The sequence below is a fragment of the Camelus bactrianus genome, chromosome 7, assembly GCF_048773025.1.
Source record: "Camelus bactrianus isolate YW-2024 breed Bactrian camel chromosome 7, ASM4877302v1, whole genome shotgun sequence".
Lineage (NCBI taxonomy): Eukaryota > Metazoa > Chordata > Mammalia > Artiodactyla > Camelidae > Camelus > Camelus bactrianus.
In genome coordinates this window covers 37,603,002-37,619,955 of record NC_133545.1, presented here as the reverse complement: position 1 = coordinate 37,619,955, position 16,954 = coordinate 37,603,002, and the positions used below count along the sequence as shown (strand labels likewise).

General features: G+C 35.5%; 1 protein-coding gene across 3 annotated transcripts in view; it reads right to left on the bottom strand.

Moving 5' to 3' along the window:
* The window catches only part of DPY19L1 (dpy-19 like C-mannosyltransferase 1), an 84,567-nt gene that overhangs the window by 32,565 nt on the left and 35,048 nt on the right, over positions 1 to 16,954 (bottom strand). For all 3 annotated transcript variants that reach the window (XR_012508121.1, XR_012508122.1, XM_074367241.1), the window contains exons 8-10: positions 13,117 to 13,208; positions 9,350 to 9,449; positions 7,238 to 7,315 (exon numbers count right to left, since the gene is read on the bottom strand). Coding sequence is in view for 1 of the 3 variants with exons in the window: in XM_074367241.1 (XP_074223342.1) it covers positions 7,238 to 7,315; positions 9,350 to 9,449; positions 13,117 to 13,208 (270 nt within the window). In the remaining 2 variants the exon portion in view is untranslated. The remainder of the gene's footprint in view (positions 1 to 7,237; positions 7,316 to 9,349; positions 9,450 to 13,116; positions 13,209 to 16,954) is intronic.

The window sequence follows — 16,954 nt, the reverse complement described above, 5'->3', positions numbered from 1 at the left end:
TTGTACCAATTTACTGTGAAACAATAGGGCATGAGAGTTCCTCCTGATACACACTCCTGCCAACAGTGTGTAGTATTCTCTTAAGTATTTGCCAATCTAATACCAAAAAAATTTTGCCTCATTGTTTCCCTTTTCCATTCTTTTAATAGTGGATGAAACACAGTGTCTAGTCTTCTATTTGTGGTTTATACCGTTTTGTGTGTGTTTATGAATTCCCTATTTCTAGTGCCCATTTTTCTATTGTGTTCTTGTGTTTTCTTTAAGCACTCTCTTCATATATTATAGAACACAGCTCCTTATCAAGCAAACATATTATATTTTTCCCAGTTTATTTTTATCTTTCTTTGTGGTATTTCTCTATATAGTTGTTTTCTAAATTTTTATGTTAGATTTAACACTCATTTTCTTTCAGTCTTCATGATTTAACTCCATTATTATGAAAATCTTTAAAAATAATCCGTTTCCTTCCAGAAGTTTTATTTTTGAGCCACATAAATTTCCATGTGAATTTTATAATCAGCTTACTTCAAAAATTGACATTTTTATCATAATTGCTTTATTCCATAATGTACATTATGTTTTAGTTATATCTGTCCAATACTGAAGCTTTAGATATGAAAATACACGTTGTTTCCATTTCTTAGTCTTTACATACATTAGTAGAATGTAAAGGTTTCCTCATATAGATTCTGCATATCAAGTTTATTTCAACGTATATTATTTGTGTTGCTATTATCAGAAATCTCATATTTTCTGATTTTTTTATATTTAGAAAATGTGAAATACGCATAATAAAAACAAACTTTCATTGCTTTTAGTGGTTAATAAGTTTATTAATTTGGATTTTTTAAGTATTCAAAATATCACTTGCAAACAATAAGACTTTTACATCTTCCTTTCCTATTTTTGAAACTCTTATTTTTTAGTCAACTGTATTAGTTAATATTTATGCAACAATATTAAGTAACAAGAGTGGCAGTAGGCATATTTGTCAACTTTCTGGCATTAATAGGAATAGTTTTACTGATTCATCACTTTGTGTGATACTAGCGTTTGGTTTTAAGTATATGTATGTATTTAAAATGTCAATGAAATATTCATCTATTTTCATGTAATTTAAGATCTTAAAAATCAGAAATAGATATTGACTTCTCAAATGCTGTTACAGCATCAAAGGAAATGATCATATTGTTGACCTTTTTTAATGTATGAATATGATAAATTATATTAATATAATTTTTAATGTTAAGCCATTCTTGCATTCTTGAAATGAGTTTAATGTCATATATTTTTCTGATATGCTAACTAAATGTTACCAATCTGGGTCCAATAGAAATTGGTAAGAGGCCAGATGAGAATTTCAGGCAAGGCTTTACTGGGGCTTGTGCTGCAGCACAAGGGAGCAAAAGCAAGAAAAAGGTAGCCTTGCCCACTCCCGGAGAGGAGCTGCTTGGGTCCTTAAATGGGGTGACAATGGGGGCAGATCGGGGGCTGGGCAGGAGGCCTAGCTTAGTTGGTCTGTCCACCCGTTGAATGTGCCATGTGCAGGGATCATGTGCAGTACCCAGCTTTTTGCTCCCAGAACCACAAAAACTTGTAGTTTGTTTTTTGCCTTTTTGTATCTTATTGCTCATAGTTGCCCCAACTGTTCATGTGTATAGTTATCTCAGTCACTTATAGTTTCTTTGTATCCTATTGCTCAAGGAGACATTTGTCCAGGTAGCACTCCAGGAGACCACCCCACATCCCAGCCTATCTCAAATGGGTAAGAAACCAAACTCTCAAAATTTTATGACAATAGCTTTTTCCCTTACGGGTCAAAATTTAAAACAAACTAAAACTTTCCTAATCAATTTTGGCAAAAATTATAAAGATACCATCTCTTCGAATAAACAGATTCATAACCAAGAATCATGCAAAGCATCACCTGGGTATTCAAGAGAAATATAAAGTAGGATTAAGAAAGGAGGCACTAACAGTCTGGAGAAATATTTGGGGTCCACTCCCAACTCTGGTCACTTCTCTGCTCAAGCCCTCCAAGGGCTTTGATTCTCACTCCAAAGAAAAGCCAAAGGCCTTTCAAAGACTTACATGACCCTATAGGGTCTGTTCACTAGCCTCTGGGAACCTTTCCCGTCTCACTCCAATCTCACCACACCTCTCAGACCCCAGAACACACCAAAGCCCTTAGGCTCATTGCTTCTTTTGACCTAATGGATGCCCCTCATCTATCCCCATGTGACCTTCTCAGTGAGGTCTTCTTTTCCTACTCTTTTTAAATTACAGCCTCCCTACCTACTCAGCAAATCCCACCTTCCTCACCTGCTTTATTCTCCTTAATAGTGCTTTCTTCCACTTAACATGCTAAGTTTTCTTGCATATTTGGTTTATTTCTGTGTACACCAGAATATATAAGCTCCACAAGCAAAGGGAATTTTAAAATTGTTTTTATCACTACTGTATCCTACGGACCTAGGACATGTTTGACAAACAACTGGTGCTCAAAAACATCAGTTAATTTAAATGTGAAGAATAAAATTTTTAAAGTATATTAATACTTTTACTCAGTATATTAATACTGAGAAAATTGAGAAGGTATAAAATGAAGGAGAGATGTTACAAATTATTTTTGTATCCATATATCTTTTTTGAGTATCTATATTTTAGCAGATTAAAAAAAAATAAGAAAACATTGTGAACAACTCCATGTCAGTGAACTTTTTAAAAATTTTGAGGATATGGGATAATTCCCAGCAACATAAAAGTACAAAAAAATGACAAGAAAAAAAGCCTAATTGTCCCATTATCATTAAATAACTTAGATTAGTAATTTGAAATTTGCCCACAAAGAGAACAACAGGTCTATATAGTTTAACAGGCAAGATCTGCCAAATTTTCAGGGAATATTCCTCCTAATCTTACACCAAATCTACCATAGACAGAAAAAGTAGAATCACAATTAATTCCACAGGGCTGGAATTCTGATACAAAATCAGGCAAGCGTAGCTGGAGGATTCTGGGGAAGGGCAAAGCAGAGAGCACTAGGAATCTGTCTTCCCACCTAGACAACAATTTGCAACACGAGGAATCTATCTGATGGAACTATTTTGGAACTCAGGAGTCTATCAAAACTTGCAACTTCCAGAAGAACCCCTGGATGGGAAATAATAGTCATTTTCAGTAAATTCCAGATCTTAGTTCACCAGTCGCTACCCATCCCTCATAAACGAGCCCTAATGCAAAGAGCCACTCACCAGTTTAAAAGCACAGGCAACAAAAGCAAAATCACAAGTGGGACTACATCAACCTGAAAAGTTTGTGCATAGCTAAACAAACAATCAACAGTATAATATGAAGAAACAACCTACAGAATGGGAGGAAATATTTGCAAACTATGTACCAGATAGAGTTAATATCCAAAACATATAAGGAACTCTTCTTACAAGTCAACAGCAAAAAAAACACAAATAATTTGATTTAAAAATGGGCATAAGACCTAAACAGATGTTTATTCAAGGAAGCTGTACAAATGGCCAATAGGTACCTGAAAAGGTGCTCGATGGCATTAGTCATTAGTAAATGCAAATCAAAACCACAATAAGACATCACCTCATATTTGTTAGAAAGATTATAAAAAAAGCTAAGAGGTAAGCATTGGTAAGAATGCAGAGAAAAGGGAACCCTTTTTCCCACTGTTGGTGGAAATATAAATTGATACATCACTATGGTAAACAGTATAGAAGTTCCTTAAGAAATTAAAAATAGAACTACCATATGATGCAGCAATCCCACCTCTGGGTATATATCTGAAGGAAACAAAAACAAGATCTTGAAGAGAGATCTGCACTCCCATGTTCATTGCAGCATTATTCACAATAGCCAAGATATGGAAACAAGCTAAGTTTCCATCAATGGGTGAATGGATATCGAAAATGTGATATATATACACAATGGAATAGTATTCAGCCAAAAAAGAGGAAGCCCCAGTCATTCACTTCAACGTGGATGGACTTTGAGAACATTATGCCAGTTGAAAAAATCCACTCAGGAAAAGACAAATAAAAGTGCATGATTCCATTTATATGAGGTATAAAGAGCAGTTAAAATAAAGACACAGAAAGCAAGCTGAGGGTCTCCAGGGCTGGGGAGGGGAAGGACAATAGGGAATTACTGTTTAATGAGTACAGAGTTACATTTTTGCAAGATAAAAAGAGCTGTGGAGATATGATGATTGCACCATATGAGTGTACTTAATACCACTGTACACTTAAAAAAATAAGATATAGTAAATTTTATGTGTATTTTACCATTTAAAAAAATGGAAAAAAGTCCTTTTTGGAGACAATTCCATATTTGTTTTCTTTTCTGTAACTACAGGGATTTAGGAGTTCATAAAGATATTCCACAGTAACTAGTTCCACAGTTAGCAAGTGACATCACAAAGCATCTATCTAGATTTTACTACAGACTAAACCCGTGTAATGTTAGTGCTTTTATAACTATAATTTTGAGTCAAAGTCTTTATCCTTAGTTGCCTATGTGACTGTGTGATCGACAGACTCTAAATGCTTAGCAAGTATTCGAATTTTCACTGCAATGTAAAAAAAAATCATATTAAACAGTTTGAGAAAAAAATAAGTCAAGAGTAAAAAGAGATAACTACTGTCCAATCTCATTCATGAACAGAGATTTAAAACCTTAACAATATAACAGCAAGTGAATCTAGCAATATATAAAAATTGTGTTTAGCCCAGAAAAGCAAGGTTTCTTAACGTAGAAAACCAATTAATGCAATTCATCACAGTAACATATTAAAGAGGGGAAAATACACAGGATCATCTAGGCAGATGCAGATTAGTAAAGCTGAGCCTTTATTAATTTCTTTGAAAAAGTGCTCAAAGCATAATGAGGAAGTTAAAAGGACAAAGAAGCCAGCAGGCAGCAGTTGGTCAAATCAGGAACAATCTAAGCATCAAAATAAATTATGAAAATTGCAGCGAATAAAACAGATGCCATTGTTTTCTTGGATGTAAGATAATAATTGGTGAAAGATTTAAATTCGAGTGACAAACAAAAAAAGTAAACACAAAGGGCCTATAAACATACCAAAAGATGTTCAAGTTTATTAAAAACCACAGAAAATGTAAATTAAGGCCATAAGATACCATTTTATACTCTCCAGACTGACAAAATAAAAAAGGATATAGAATAACAAGAACTGTTAATGTCATTGTTTGAAGTAGTCTAATCACTTGTGAAAAAACAATGCAATATTAAATTGTGAAGTTGAACATGTATATAATTTACCACCTAAAAATTCTACTACTAGGTAAATACCCCAGAGAAAATATGTATGCCCAGGAGGTATGTGTATGAATGTACAGCATTATTCATAAAAGGAAAAAAGAGGAAAAACCTAAATGTCTCAACAAGAAGATGGATAAATAAATTGTGCTTTATTTATACAATGGAAAACATAAAGCAACGAAAATATCAAACTCCAGAAACATACAAATTTCAGAAACCTGAGTGAAAACATAAGTCTCACAAAAGGATATCATTTTATAAACCTTAAAAACAATACTAATATTTAATAATTAAAGTATATTATTTAGGAATAAGTATATGGTAAAGTCATAAAGATAAGAGGTTAACTATAATTTAAAAAAGTCAGGATAAGGGTTAGTTATCTCCAAGAGAAGGGGGATGTGTTCAGGACACACAAGGGCTTCAAAGTAATGATGGTTCCACTTCTCATCTGTAGGGTAGGCTCTTGGCTGTCCATCTTATAACTCTGCTCATAACTTCCCTATATATTATAAATGTCCTTTTATATAAATCATTAGAGAATAAAAAAATATGGCTGTAGTATAAACCCTGACAGTTTTGTTTTCTTTTTTATAATGCAAATGCCTGACTCAGCTTTTATTGTGGAAGCATCCACTTCAAAGATGGCTATCTGTTCAATAAACATACTGCCAGCCACCTGGCTAGACAGAGTCAGGCCACGTGCTCCCACTGATGTGCCTTTGTGTTAGAGACCTTGGTCAATTTCAATAACTGACCATTTGGGCCAGTCTTTTCTCCTCCCGTGATTTAAATCCCCAGTCTTACGTTTTAGATTCACCAATAAAGAATGAGCCCTCAAAACCTTGGGCCCCCATCCTGGACCCCATAAAAGCAGAACCCTAGGTGCATGCTCACTCCCTACCCCTCCCATGGTCCACCCCCGACTCCTCCCCACCCCACCCGCAACCTAACTCTATGGCCCCAGGTGTGCTGTGTAATTTCCAGGTCCTATAAGTAGTAAACCTTTATTTTTTTTCAAAGTTTCCTGATAGTTACTGCCAAAGGGCATCTTGGAATCCTAATAAGAACCACAAGTGCCAGTTCAGCCATAACATCGGTTACTGATAGGCTGAGACAGCATAAAACAGCGGCATATTATAATTACATTAAAATGAAAGGAAACAGAAAACATCAAAAATTGTAAGAACTAATGACAGAAAAGACAAATGTTTTGAAAGAATCAATACTTATCAAAATCAACCACTCAGCCTTGGGACCTTTGCTCTAGCTGTTTCATCAACCTGGAATATTATTCTCCATGATATCTATCTAGGTGACTCCCTCTCCTCCTTCCAATCTTTGCTCCACTACACTCTTCTCAGTGAGGCCTCCCCTGATCACTTCATTTGACACATCAATCTCCCATCCCTTGATGCCGGCCCTCCTGACCTCCCAGGGATACCATGGCTTGTCCTTTCCTATAGTCTTTACCACCACCTAACATACTATATAATTTACCCATTTACTATGTTTATTATTTATCCTCTGTCTTTTCTCCTTCCTCCACTCTACTAGAATGCAATCCACATGTATGCTGGGATCTTTGCAGTTCTATTCACTGACACATTCTACATGCCTGGATAGTTGGTGGTCCACTTCATTTTAACAGAAGGCTCCTGGATAATACACCATTCCATGTTTCTTTTTCACTGATAATGTGTAAGTCAGGCACAAACTCAAATCAGATAATATGACCCAAATTAAAATTTTTTGGGTGGCCTATTTAAATCAAGGTCTGTTAATTATGTCACAGTTTTGAATAACACTTGTTTTAGCTATGGAATTATGTTACAACTAGTTCCAATCATGAAAAAAAATCAAATAATAATCAGGAGTTTGTTTTAACATCAAACTAACAGAGGAAAAAAACAAATTTAAAAACCATTACCATGTGCATATAAATAATCTTCCGTAATTTGCATATATCAATGTATCCCACAACATATACTGCAAATAATGATGCAATCTGAAATTTAAAAAGAAGTTATGTTAAAAATTAAGATTATATATTTAATGAATAGATTTTCAAAATTAAGAAAAAATTCTTTACTTTGTCTCAATTTTATATTTACATGGAAAGTGAGTTCTTTAGTTTCCCTCCTACCCACTAGTTTTTTACTAAATATGGTCAATATAACAAATATTGGTTGATTTTTCTCTTCTATACACAGCTCTCTCAATTAACCATGTAAATTATCTTTGTGGATTATCCAAAACAATACTCATTTTAATGCCAGAGTGACTCTACTGTCAACATGTACAATTACAAAGTGCCTTGATCAAAAAATATGAAAATTTAATTATAACATATGACAATTAATACATAATTGGGGAAGGTACATTAAACTAAAAAATAATTATGCAATGGATGTGTGTGTAAAAATACATGGACTTCTGCTTGTTAGTCACTCTTTATGAGCATCTCCATTAGTATTCTCTTTCATTTATACAAATATTCAAATATTAGTCATAATCAAATTTATCAAATTTCAAACTAGGAGTACTTTCACTACAAATGTACTTTTAATTTTTTCTTAGCAGTTTTGAAGAAAATCGTATATATATATTCATATTCCATGCTCCTCCTACTACACAACCATGGTTTAAACAAACTGCACAGCACCTGAACACTCTTAAATATATAACTTAAGTTCCATTCATCAAGTTTTTTATCCCCCCAAAATCTACAACAAATTTTCCCAATAGCAAGAAGAACAAGGTTTCGCTATACCCAGATTTACCCACGGGGAACACTGCATTGCTGAAAGGTGACTGATATGACACTGTAACTGTGGGGAAGGGTGCGTTGTTATTCAACCCCACAGAGATGCACACTACTGCCTCCCCGCACTCCATGCAATTCCCCCCAACAAAAAACAGAAACAGAAACAAAAGGCAGGCCACTTCCACTAACTGGAAGCAACAGGAACCCTTTCTTTCCACCCCAGAGGCTGAGCAATACACAGCAGTCCTACAGGATAGAATCTTAAGGAGTGACTCTCAGGGACATTTTAAACCAGAAACATTTGAAATGTCGCCAAACTAAAGAAGACAAAGGAGTCTTAAAAGACAAGATCAAAGAAAGAATTAAGTCCAAATAGAGCCTCTTTTCAAAAAAACGATAGAAGTACCTAACCTGGTATCTTGCTAGTGAGCAAGTAATGTGTTCTGAGCCTTATATACATAACCCATCTGATCCTATAACCACAACACAGTAGGTTCTTTTATTCTCTCTGTTTCACAAATGAGAATACTGAAACCAAGAAAAGTTAAGGAGTTTGTCCAACTCAAGAAGCTGGTTGGATGGAGTTAGGACTCAAATCTAGGTCTGATGTCATTTCTTGAGCAAGACATTTCAAAGAACATTAAAAAGCAACTCTTAAACTGCTGTATACAAATATGAACACGGCCAGTATAATAAAGAAGGAGTGGTAGTGGTGTCAGGAGAAACCAGCACACACTTTACTCCCTTTCTCAGTTAGCTGCCTTCACCTTGCTTTATAAACCTCAATCTGAAGAGAAAGAGAGATAAGAGCACGTAGAAAGAGGACAGATAAATTACAGACTGGTAGGGCAGTTAGATAAAACATAAATTGTTTAGCTATTTATCCTATGTTATCCTATGTGAATTTATCCTGTGTATAAGAATGTACAGCATTATTCACAAAAGAAGTACATTTTACTCAAGTCCACAATCTACTTAATAGCAATTATATATATATAATTAGTCTTCTTCTAAGCACCTAATATAGTGAATAAAAAAGATAAGTACTCTTATAAATTTGAGTTCAATAAATGCATTCTACTAGTAAGTAAATAACATCCATTGATAAATAAACTTTACATATTTCCCTACCCTGAAATTTCTTTTGAAGTATCAGCTAAAAAAACATTTTAGGACTTAGAATCATGCAGTATCTCAGTTCTATAACTTAGACAAATGAGTTCTCATAATCAAACACACTAAGCTTAATTCAGTTTAAAAATATAAGCACCTTACCTGAGTAAGAAGTACAAACTGAGCAAACTGCCAAGGAAGCATAAAAAACACATTGGAAATGCAGAGTGCAATCAAGCTTCCTCTGTAAAGTTTTGTAGCCCTTGAAAAGAGAAAATAAGTTTAACTACAAAATATTCTAGTGTGGCTCCAAACTGCTGCCAATTAGAGTCTCTACACATGATCTGGTTATAACATCAACCAGACATAAAATGACCCAGTGGATTAGAAGTGATAACTCCTGACACTCCATTGTAACATTTCTCCATGAAAAGTAAATACTCAACTGTGAAACAAAACAAGACAAAACAAAAAAAAACCTGCCAAGGAGAGAGGGGGCATCTGGGTCAGTGTATCCACTGGATTTTTCAAACTATATTTTGGTGAATTCGTAATCAAACACAGTTAATGTGGCATTCAATAGATTCATTTGGAGAGACAGACAATGTCTATGAAAGAATCACAGAAGCAGCAGGCTCTAAGTGCTAAGTATTCTGCAGACAAGCACGCAAGAATTCAGGATATGGGCTGAGCCGCTGAGGGAAGTTTTGTGGAGGATACCAGATAAAGAAGTGGGGCCTGTGCAGGTAGGAAGTATGAAAGAGAAGAGGAGGCCAAGGCAGGGGCCATTCTGGAGTCACATTTAGAAGCTTCACTTTGGTCCTAACTTGTAATGCAGGGGATTTTTAGGAGGGTGAGGTGACTATTTCTTATGCTAGTTTTAAGAAGTACTTTTCTCCTAAGTCAGTGAGCCAATGCAAAGCCCCCAACATGCCCAACATTTTCACATAGTGCAGTGTGCACTTTAACATACAGAGATTACAGGGAGGTGTGCACTTTGGACATAGTAAAGAAGTCCTCCTTTGGATAAGCTGACCTGGGGCACTAAGCACCATAAAACACCTCTTTCCACTTCTCTAAATGTCCTTTCTCCAAAGGACATCCCTCTCTGCTATTCTAATCCAGCTCTTTCTATCATGCCCCTAAATCAAGTATTTTTAAAATCCAGATAACCTACTGAGTTACAAAACCAATTTATTAGATAAAACCCAGCAACTTGTAGTGGAGTGAAATAGAGTAGAAAAAAAAAATGTGATTGCGTCTTATATAATAAGGTTTCTATTCCATGAAAGTTCTGTTTCAGTTGTTCATGTGCACACATGTACGTGTATACCGGGTCACAATGTAAAATGTATTTCTTATCTCTTGTAGATCACAGTCAAAAAGTTGGAAAGCCACTGTCTAAAATAAAGCATTTCACTACTGCTTTTGAATACTGAAAATGATTTTTATTTTATGAGTAACAAAAGACAAAGATCTCTGAGCAGAATTTAATAGTCATCAGGCAGCTGGGTGCAGAACGCACTAGGGGAGAGAGGAACAATGGAAAGCAGAGGAATTCCAACTGGTGATGGCATGATCCACACAGCACTGAAGCACGGTAACGGGACTGCAAACATAAGAATATTGCCAGGAACAGCCGAGAACTAGAGAAGGCTGTGGTTGGTATTTTATTAGGTAATTTATACAAAACTGAATTTCTAAAAATACTTAAAATTCAAAATTGGACAAAACTAATTTGTTAGGACAAAATGTCTTTCTAATCGTATTTATAACTGATTTTTAGCACTAGGAAAGCCTCTTTTCCAGATGTATAACAGTATCCTCAGTACCAGCAACCCACAGCAACGCTGCTCGGCTTCTCGTCTTGCCCAAGGCATTCATCCCGTCACCCACCCCACGTCACGAGATGTCATCTACATTGGAAAGCGAGAGCTAAAGGAAATAGCTACTCTACCAAAGGAGACAAAATTCAGTAATAAGGATGAAATATCGGAAGACTTACATTACCAACAGAAATAAGGTTTCCATCCTTCTGAAGAAAGGCAGGATGTCTGCCACAACTCCAGGAAAAGAGGATGTGGTTTTCCACAGCAAAAAGGACTGCAGTTGCCAGGAAAGCAGAAGGAAGATGTCAGGTAGAAACAAGGAGAATGAGAAAGATCTTAAAGGAAGGGAATTCCCCCAGCACTTTTCTATAAAGGTCAAAAAAAAAGTAAAGGCAGGAATGAGGAGATGGATGAGGCTGAAATGACAAGGATTAGGAGGCTAAAGAAAACATAAAGAAAGAGCTTACACAAAAGCACCCAATGAACAGGACAGAAGAACCTAACAGAAAGCAGCCCTGAGGCCAAGAAACAGCAAGGGGAGCAACTCCATGGTGGTCAGAATGGCAGCCCCCAAAGAGGCCCATGTCCTCATCCCTGGAAACTGTGCATGTGGCATGGTACGCGGCGGAAGGGAACTAAGGCTACCAATCAGCTGAGCTTCAGATGGGGAGAGTAGCCTGGATTACCTAGGTGGGTCCAATGTAATCACAGGGTCCTTCAAAGTCGGAGAGGAAGGCTGGAGTGAAAACTGACCAACGAGAACTCAATCCACCATTGCTAGCTTTGAAGACGGAAGGGGCCACAAGTCAAGGAATGCAGAAAGCCCTCCAGAAGCTAAAAAAGGCAAGGAAACTGATTTTCCCCTACTCTCTCTGGAAGGTGTGCAGCCCCACTGACACCCCAGTCTTAGGAGTAACCTACAGAACTGTATGCTGTAACACAATAAATCTCAGTTTGTGGTGATTCGTTATAGCAGCAGCAGGACACTAGAGAACCTTCACAGCACAGCCCTCAGGATGCACGAGAGGAAGCAGCACTCAGCAGGCAGAGCTGCACAACCCACAGCTGCTCAGATCAGAGCGGACCAGCAAGGGAATATGAGACAAAGCAGAAGCTTGCTGTCGCTGGGTTTCAGACAGCAGCAGAGGCAGAAGAAAAGCAGAAATTAGAGACTGATGGCCATTCCTCTAGCTGCACTATATTGGAGAAGAAAAGCCAAGATTGAGAATGTGGATGTTGAAACACAGCATGTGCAGTGGGGCATCAGCTGCTCGTACAACACGATACTCTCTCCTGAAGTGTTCGAGAAGGAAACGTCTGTCACGGTACCCTGGGACTTTTTCTATTCTATTTTTCTAGTTTTTCAAGGGCTTCATTTTGTTTTATTTTCACTCTCTGAATCAAGGCAGCATCTATCTAAATTCATTATCTGTCAAAAGAAAGGGGAGGGAACTGCTCTCGGTCCAACTCTCTGTCTACTTGTGTGGAGCCTGAATCTCCGTTAGTTCTCTAACTGAAGGCCAGAGAAATCTGGGAGAGCCCAATTCAATCCTGAGTTTCCTGCAGGAATTCTCCTAGCATACCTTCACCTACTCAGGTGGTTGCTTTCCTTTTATCCCTACTATCCAGTTCTCAGGGATGCTAAACAAACATGGAAAGAAGAACTAAACGTATTCATGTATCTGACAACGCTTATTCTATAAACTGTTCTTTGCTCTGAAGGGCTATATCTCACAGGATACATGTTACTGACATCAGCCTTCCCCCTTGTTTATGTCGATTTTCAGGAGGCCACGGAAACAGAAAATGGCTTGGGGAAGCGGGGATGGCAGAAGAAGTGGAAGCACACCTGCTGCTCCTCGAGCAGCATCTATGCACCACTAAGGGAAGAGAAGGAGGCTAGAAAGCAGGTTAGGAAAACGTTTTTGGTAGTAAATGTTTTGAAGTTATACTCTTAAAATATCTTTGTGCATTCAACCTAGAACAGCATCACCTTAATTATTTTATTATACTGTTTTTATAATAGAAGTTTAAAAAAATTCTAGCTTAAGTTATTCAATGCAAAACAAGCAACAAGTACTAAAGGTAAGTCAAAGTCACCTGAGAATATGAGTCACAAGCAACATCTGAAGTACGAGGAATGGATATGAGAAGCTTTCACGGAGAGGAGGTGTCCACATCACCCGGGTACACTGAAAAAGAAATCACAGTGTGTGGTATCTTTGCTGAATTTGTTGAATAAGACATACCAAGTGAAAGCTGCTGTTAAGTTTTTTTTTTTTTTTCACAACTTAATAGTGTGCTGGAAAACAAGCTACTAACTTTTCTACCAACGGCAGCAAAACTGGGAGGAAGACACACATGGCATAAGATCTTGTGAAACAGTAACATCATGGATTGTCAACCACAAAGTACTAAAAAACTTCAACTGCAGCCCAAAAGGAAGCAGGGAAAGTACCAGCAAGAAAATGTTCTGCCAAAATTAAAAACATTACATTTGAATTGGTTGTGAAAATTAACTTTAGTTTGTCTTCTTTCACATGAATTTCAGCAAAACTATCCATCACCAACACTTTAAAACTCTCTGTGGTCATCACTGTTAGTATCTTTATTCACAATGCAGCTTAGAAGGAGCTCTCCATTTTTGTTTTTACTTCTTTGGCTATGCTATCGTGGGCTGCAAAATATTTTAAAGTGGCACAGGGGATCAAATAAAATAACAAAAGTCCTAAAATAGCCAAATATCAACCTTTCTGAAAAGCTTACTTTGGACTTCATTAAATACTGCAGTATCTCAGTTTTGGTACTCAATTTTTCTCCATATATTTTAAATCTATTAATAAATCTTTCAATTTAAAGAAAACTGCATTGGATTAAATGCAAACAATTTGATATTACTGCTACTTCGCTAGTCACATTAGGAGAAATCATTACATCTTTCAAGTTAAGCAGGGCTACTTTAAAGACCATATAGAATTACAAAGACCACAGTGGAAACAAGCCTTTCCTTTATTTTAGCTCTACCTCAAACTATTAGATATTTCTACTACTGCTATAGAAAGTCTGAGCCAATTTAAGAAATTTTTTAACAAACTCACCATTCTCTATTATATATAAACTAACATAAATATATATTTATAAATGAACTGTACATACAAGAAAATATAAAAAGGTTGAAAAAGTCTTTAAAATGCCTATTTATTGTTACTGAAATGCAATGTTAAATATCTGTTAGTTTATTATATTAACTAGAGATTTCAGTAAGATTGATAGTAGAGATATACAACCAAAATTTATAAAGCTACCAATCTCTCTGCAAAAACCAACAAGAAAATATTTAGCTATATAATATACAATTTGAGAATTTTCTTCCTATAGACTCTTCACCCACATTCAGTTACCAAATTCCACCATGCTGTCATCTCTTAGGAATTCATTTCCCTTAATAATGGAAATCAATCAGTTCTCTAAAACTCAATTCCATCCTCTGCAAAGTAAGGATAAGAAGGCTCAATTATAGATTGTAACAAAGAGCAAGGTCTTCTCCTTCTAAAACGTTAAGAGTGAATGAATTAAAATGTATGTGAAAATGCTTTTTATTGTTTCTCCAATAGCACAGGGTACTTTATTAGATTGGGTACAAACATAATTGCTGTTCCAGATGAACTCATAATATGCAGATAGTAAATAGATTTGCTTTAATCATGCCTTAAGTTTAAACAAATATTTTTTTTCTTTAACTGTAATTTTAAATGGAAAATAAGTCTGCAGTTCTTTTTATAAATTGACAGTTTAAAATACCAATGTACTTTAAAGGCATTATCTTGAAATGTAAGAATTAAAGGAGGAAATATACACATGTGAACTGCCTCAAAAATGGTTACACAAATGTATTCTGTACTCTGACAAAGAACAAGAAACTCTTTAACTGTGAAAATAAATTCAATAAAAATTGTATACTGTTTAAGCTGTCATCATCCACTATATAATTTTTACCACACATTTCACAGCAGTGAATAATACTGCAACATAATACTGCCTAGATATTGATGACAACAGGCTTTTAATTTATTTTCTGCTTGGTAAAGGCTGAATTTTTTAATCATTTACTTGAGAATCAAAAGTGGAGGAGTTCTGGCAATAAACAGACTCATTTTTCAACCTCACTTTCAAATAGTTTATTTATAAGAAATCTAGCATAATCTAATTGATGTCTTTTCACGATTCAAAAACAGGAGTAGAACTGACTGGTAAATTATCAGTTATAGTTAGTATTAGTTTCAAACAGATCATGTTTAGGTCTTGTTCTAAGAGTTTTAATTAGAGTTGACATTTGTAGGATCAATTGTAACTTGTTGGTATAATTTTTGGGTTTAAAACTAATTACCCCACCTCTGACTGCTGCACTGCTATATTAGCTATAATATTACTTTAAATACTACATTTACAAGGGATTCTAAAAAAAGATTTCTGACCACCATGTGTACGGCTACTCTTTTTTAGAGAATGATATAGGTTTGAGGATTCAGCTATTCAGATGTCAACCACAAAAAGGTTAGGTGAAACTGCCATGGTTTGAACATCTTCTATTTGACGTTACTAAGGGCAGTCTCACGGTTTAGGTAGACCCTTAGCTTGGGCTTTGTAAGGTTGATGGCAATGCACCTTGATAATAAGCTAGATAGCTTTCTTGGTGTTTCTGTCTTTTTCTGTACCACATACTGATATGCTGCCCAATTAACCGTCAGTTACATAGGTCAATTTGAATTTGTAATACAATTTTGGCTCACACAGGAATTAATGTTACAGTGATATATAATTGCTATTATTAAACTTTACTATCTTAATAAAGAATTTCTACCAGTTTTATGAAAAGGAACATTTATCTTTTTTGTCTCAACTTCTGTGAAATCAGTCAGCTTTGCTGGATAAGCAACAAATTATATCTTCATGACTCTATCCTTTTTTACAATGACTCAAACTTGACCATTCTTACTTACTTAAAATAGAAAAAATATCTGACAATGTTATCAATATCAACTCTACTGCCTTTACCATGTGGTTATAAACTTCTCAAGGTTATCAACATAATCAGAATTCTGTCTACAATTTGAAAGTATTCATCCAGATATAAAGGCAGTATAAATACAAACTGAAAAAAAAAATTCTGTGTTCTCAAAATGGCAACCTAACAGAGAAGCAAAAATAATTTAAGTATATTTTGAACTGTTTTACTTTTGATCTCTGTACCTCAATTGTAGAATATAACTTAAACAGAACATAAAGAAATCTTAAACCATACTTAGTACGTTTGTGATTGGTAATAGTATTAATGTACTAATTCTGAAACTATTTTGTGTGTATTACAGAATAAAGCGAATAAGTAAATACATTTAGATTGTGGGGAGGAGGGAGATATAAATATGGAGTGGGGGAAGGCAGAGTTTAGAATACTAGATTACTGAATTAGAATTATTGGAGGAATCATGTGAATTAATAATTTTTACTAAAAGGAACTAAAAGTGATTACATCCAAGCAGCAATAAGCATACCACATACCCTGCTTGTGGTCTCTAAAAACCATTTTCCACTAACAGGATCCAAGAGTCCTTGAAAATAGATGGCTATACATCTGGGGACAAGAAACTACTGGTGATCTTGAAACACCTTTTTGTGCAAGAAAATAAGTATTCAAAGAACATGGAGGACACAACAAAAGGGCAAAGATAGTACCAAAAAAAGAACTATAAAATATTTTGGAATTAATCTAACAAAAAAATTGCAAGACATAAATATTGCTGGAAGAAATTAAAGATTGATATAAACAAAAGAATATCTACGTTTATGAATGGGAAGATTAGTTAATTTAAAATGTCACTTCTCCCTTAATTGATGTAGCGATCCAAGGCAATCACAACTAAAGTCCCAGCAGGTTGTA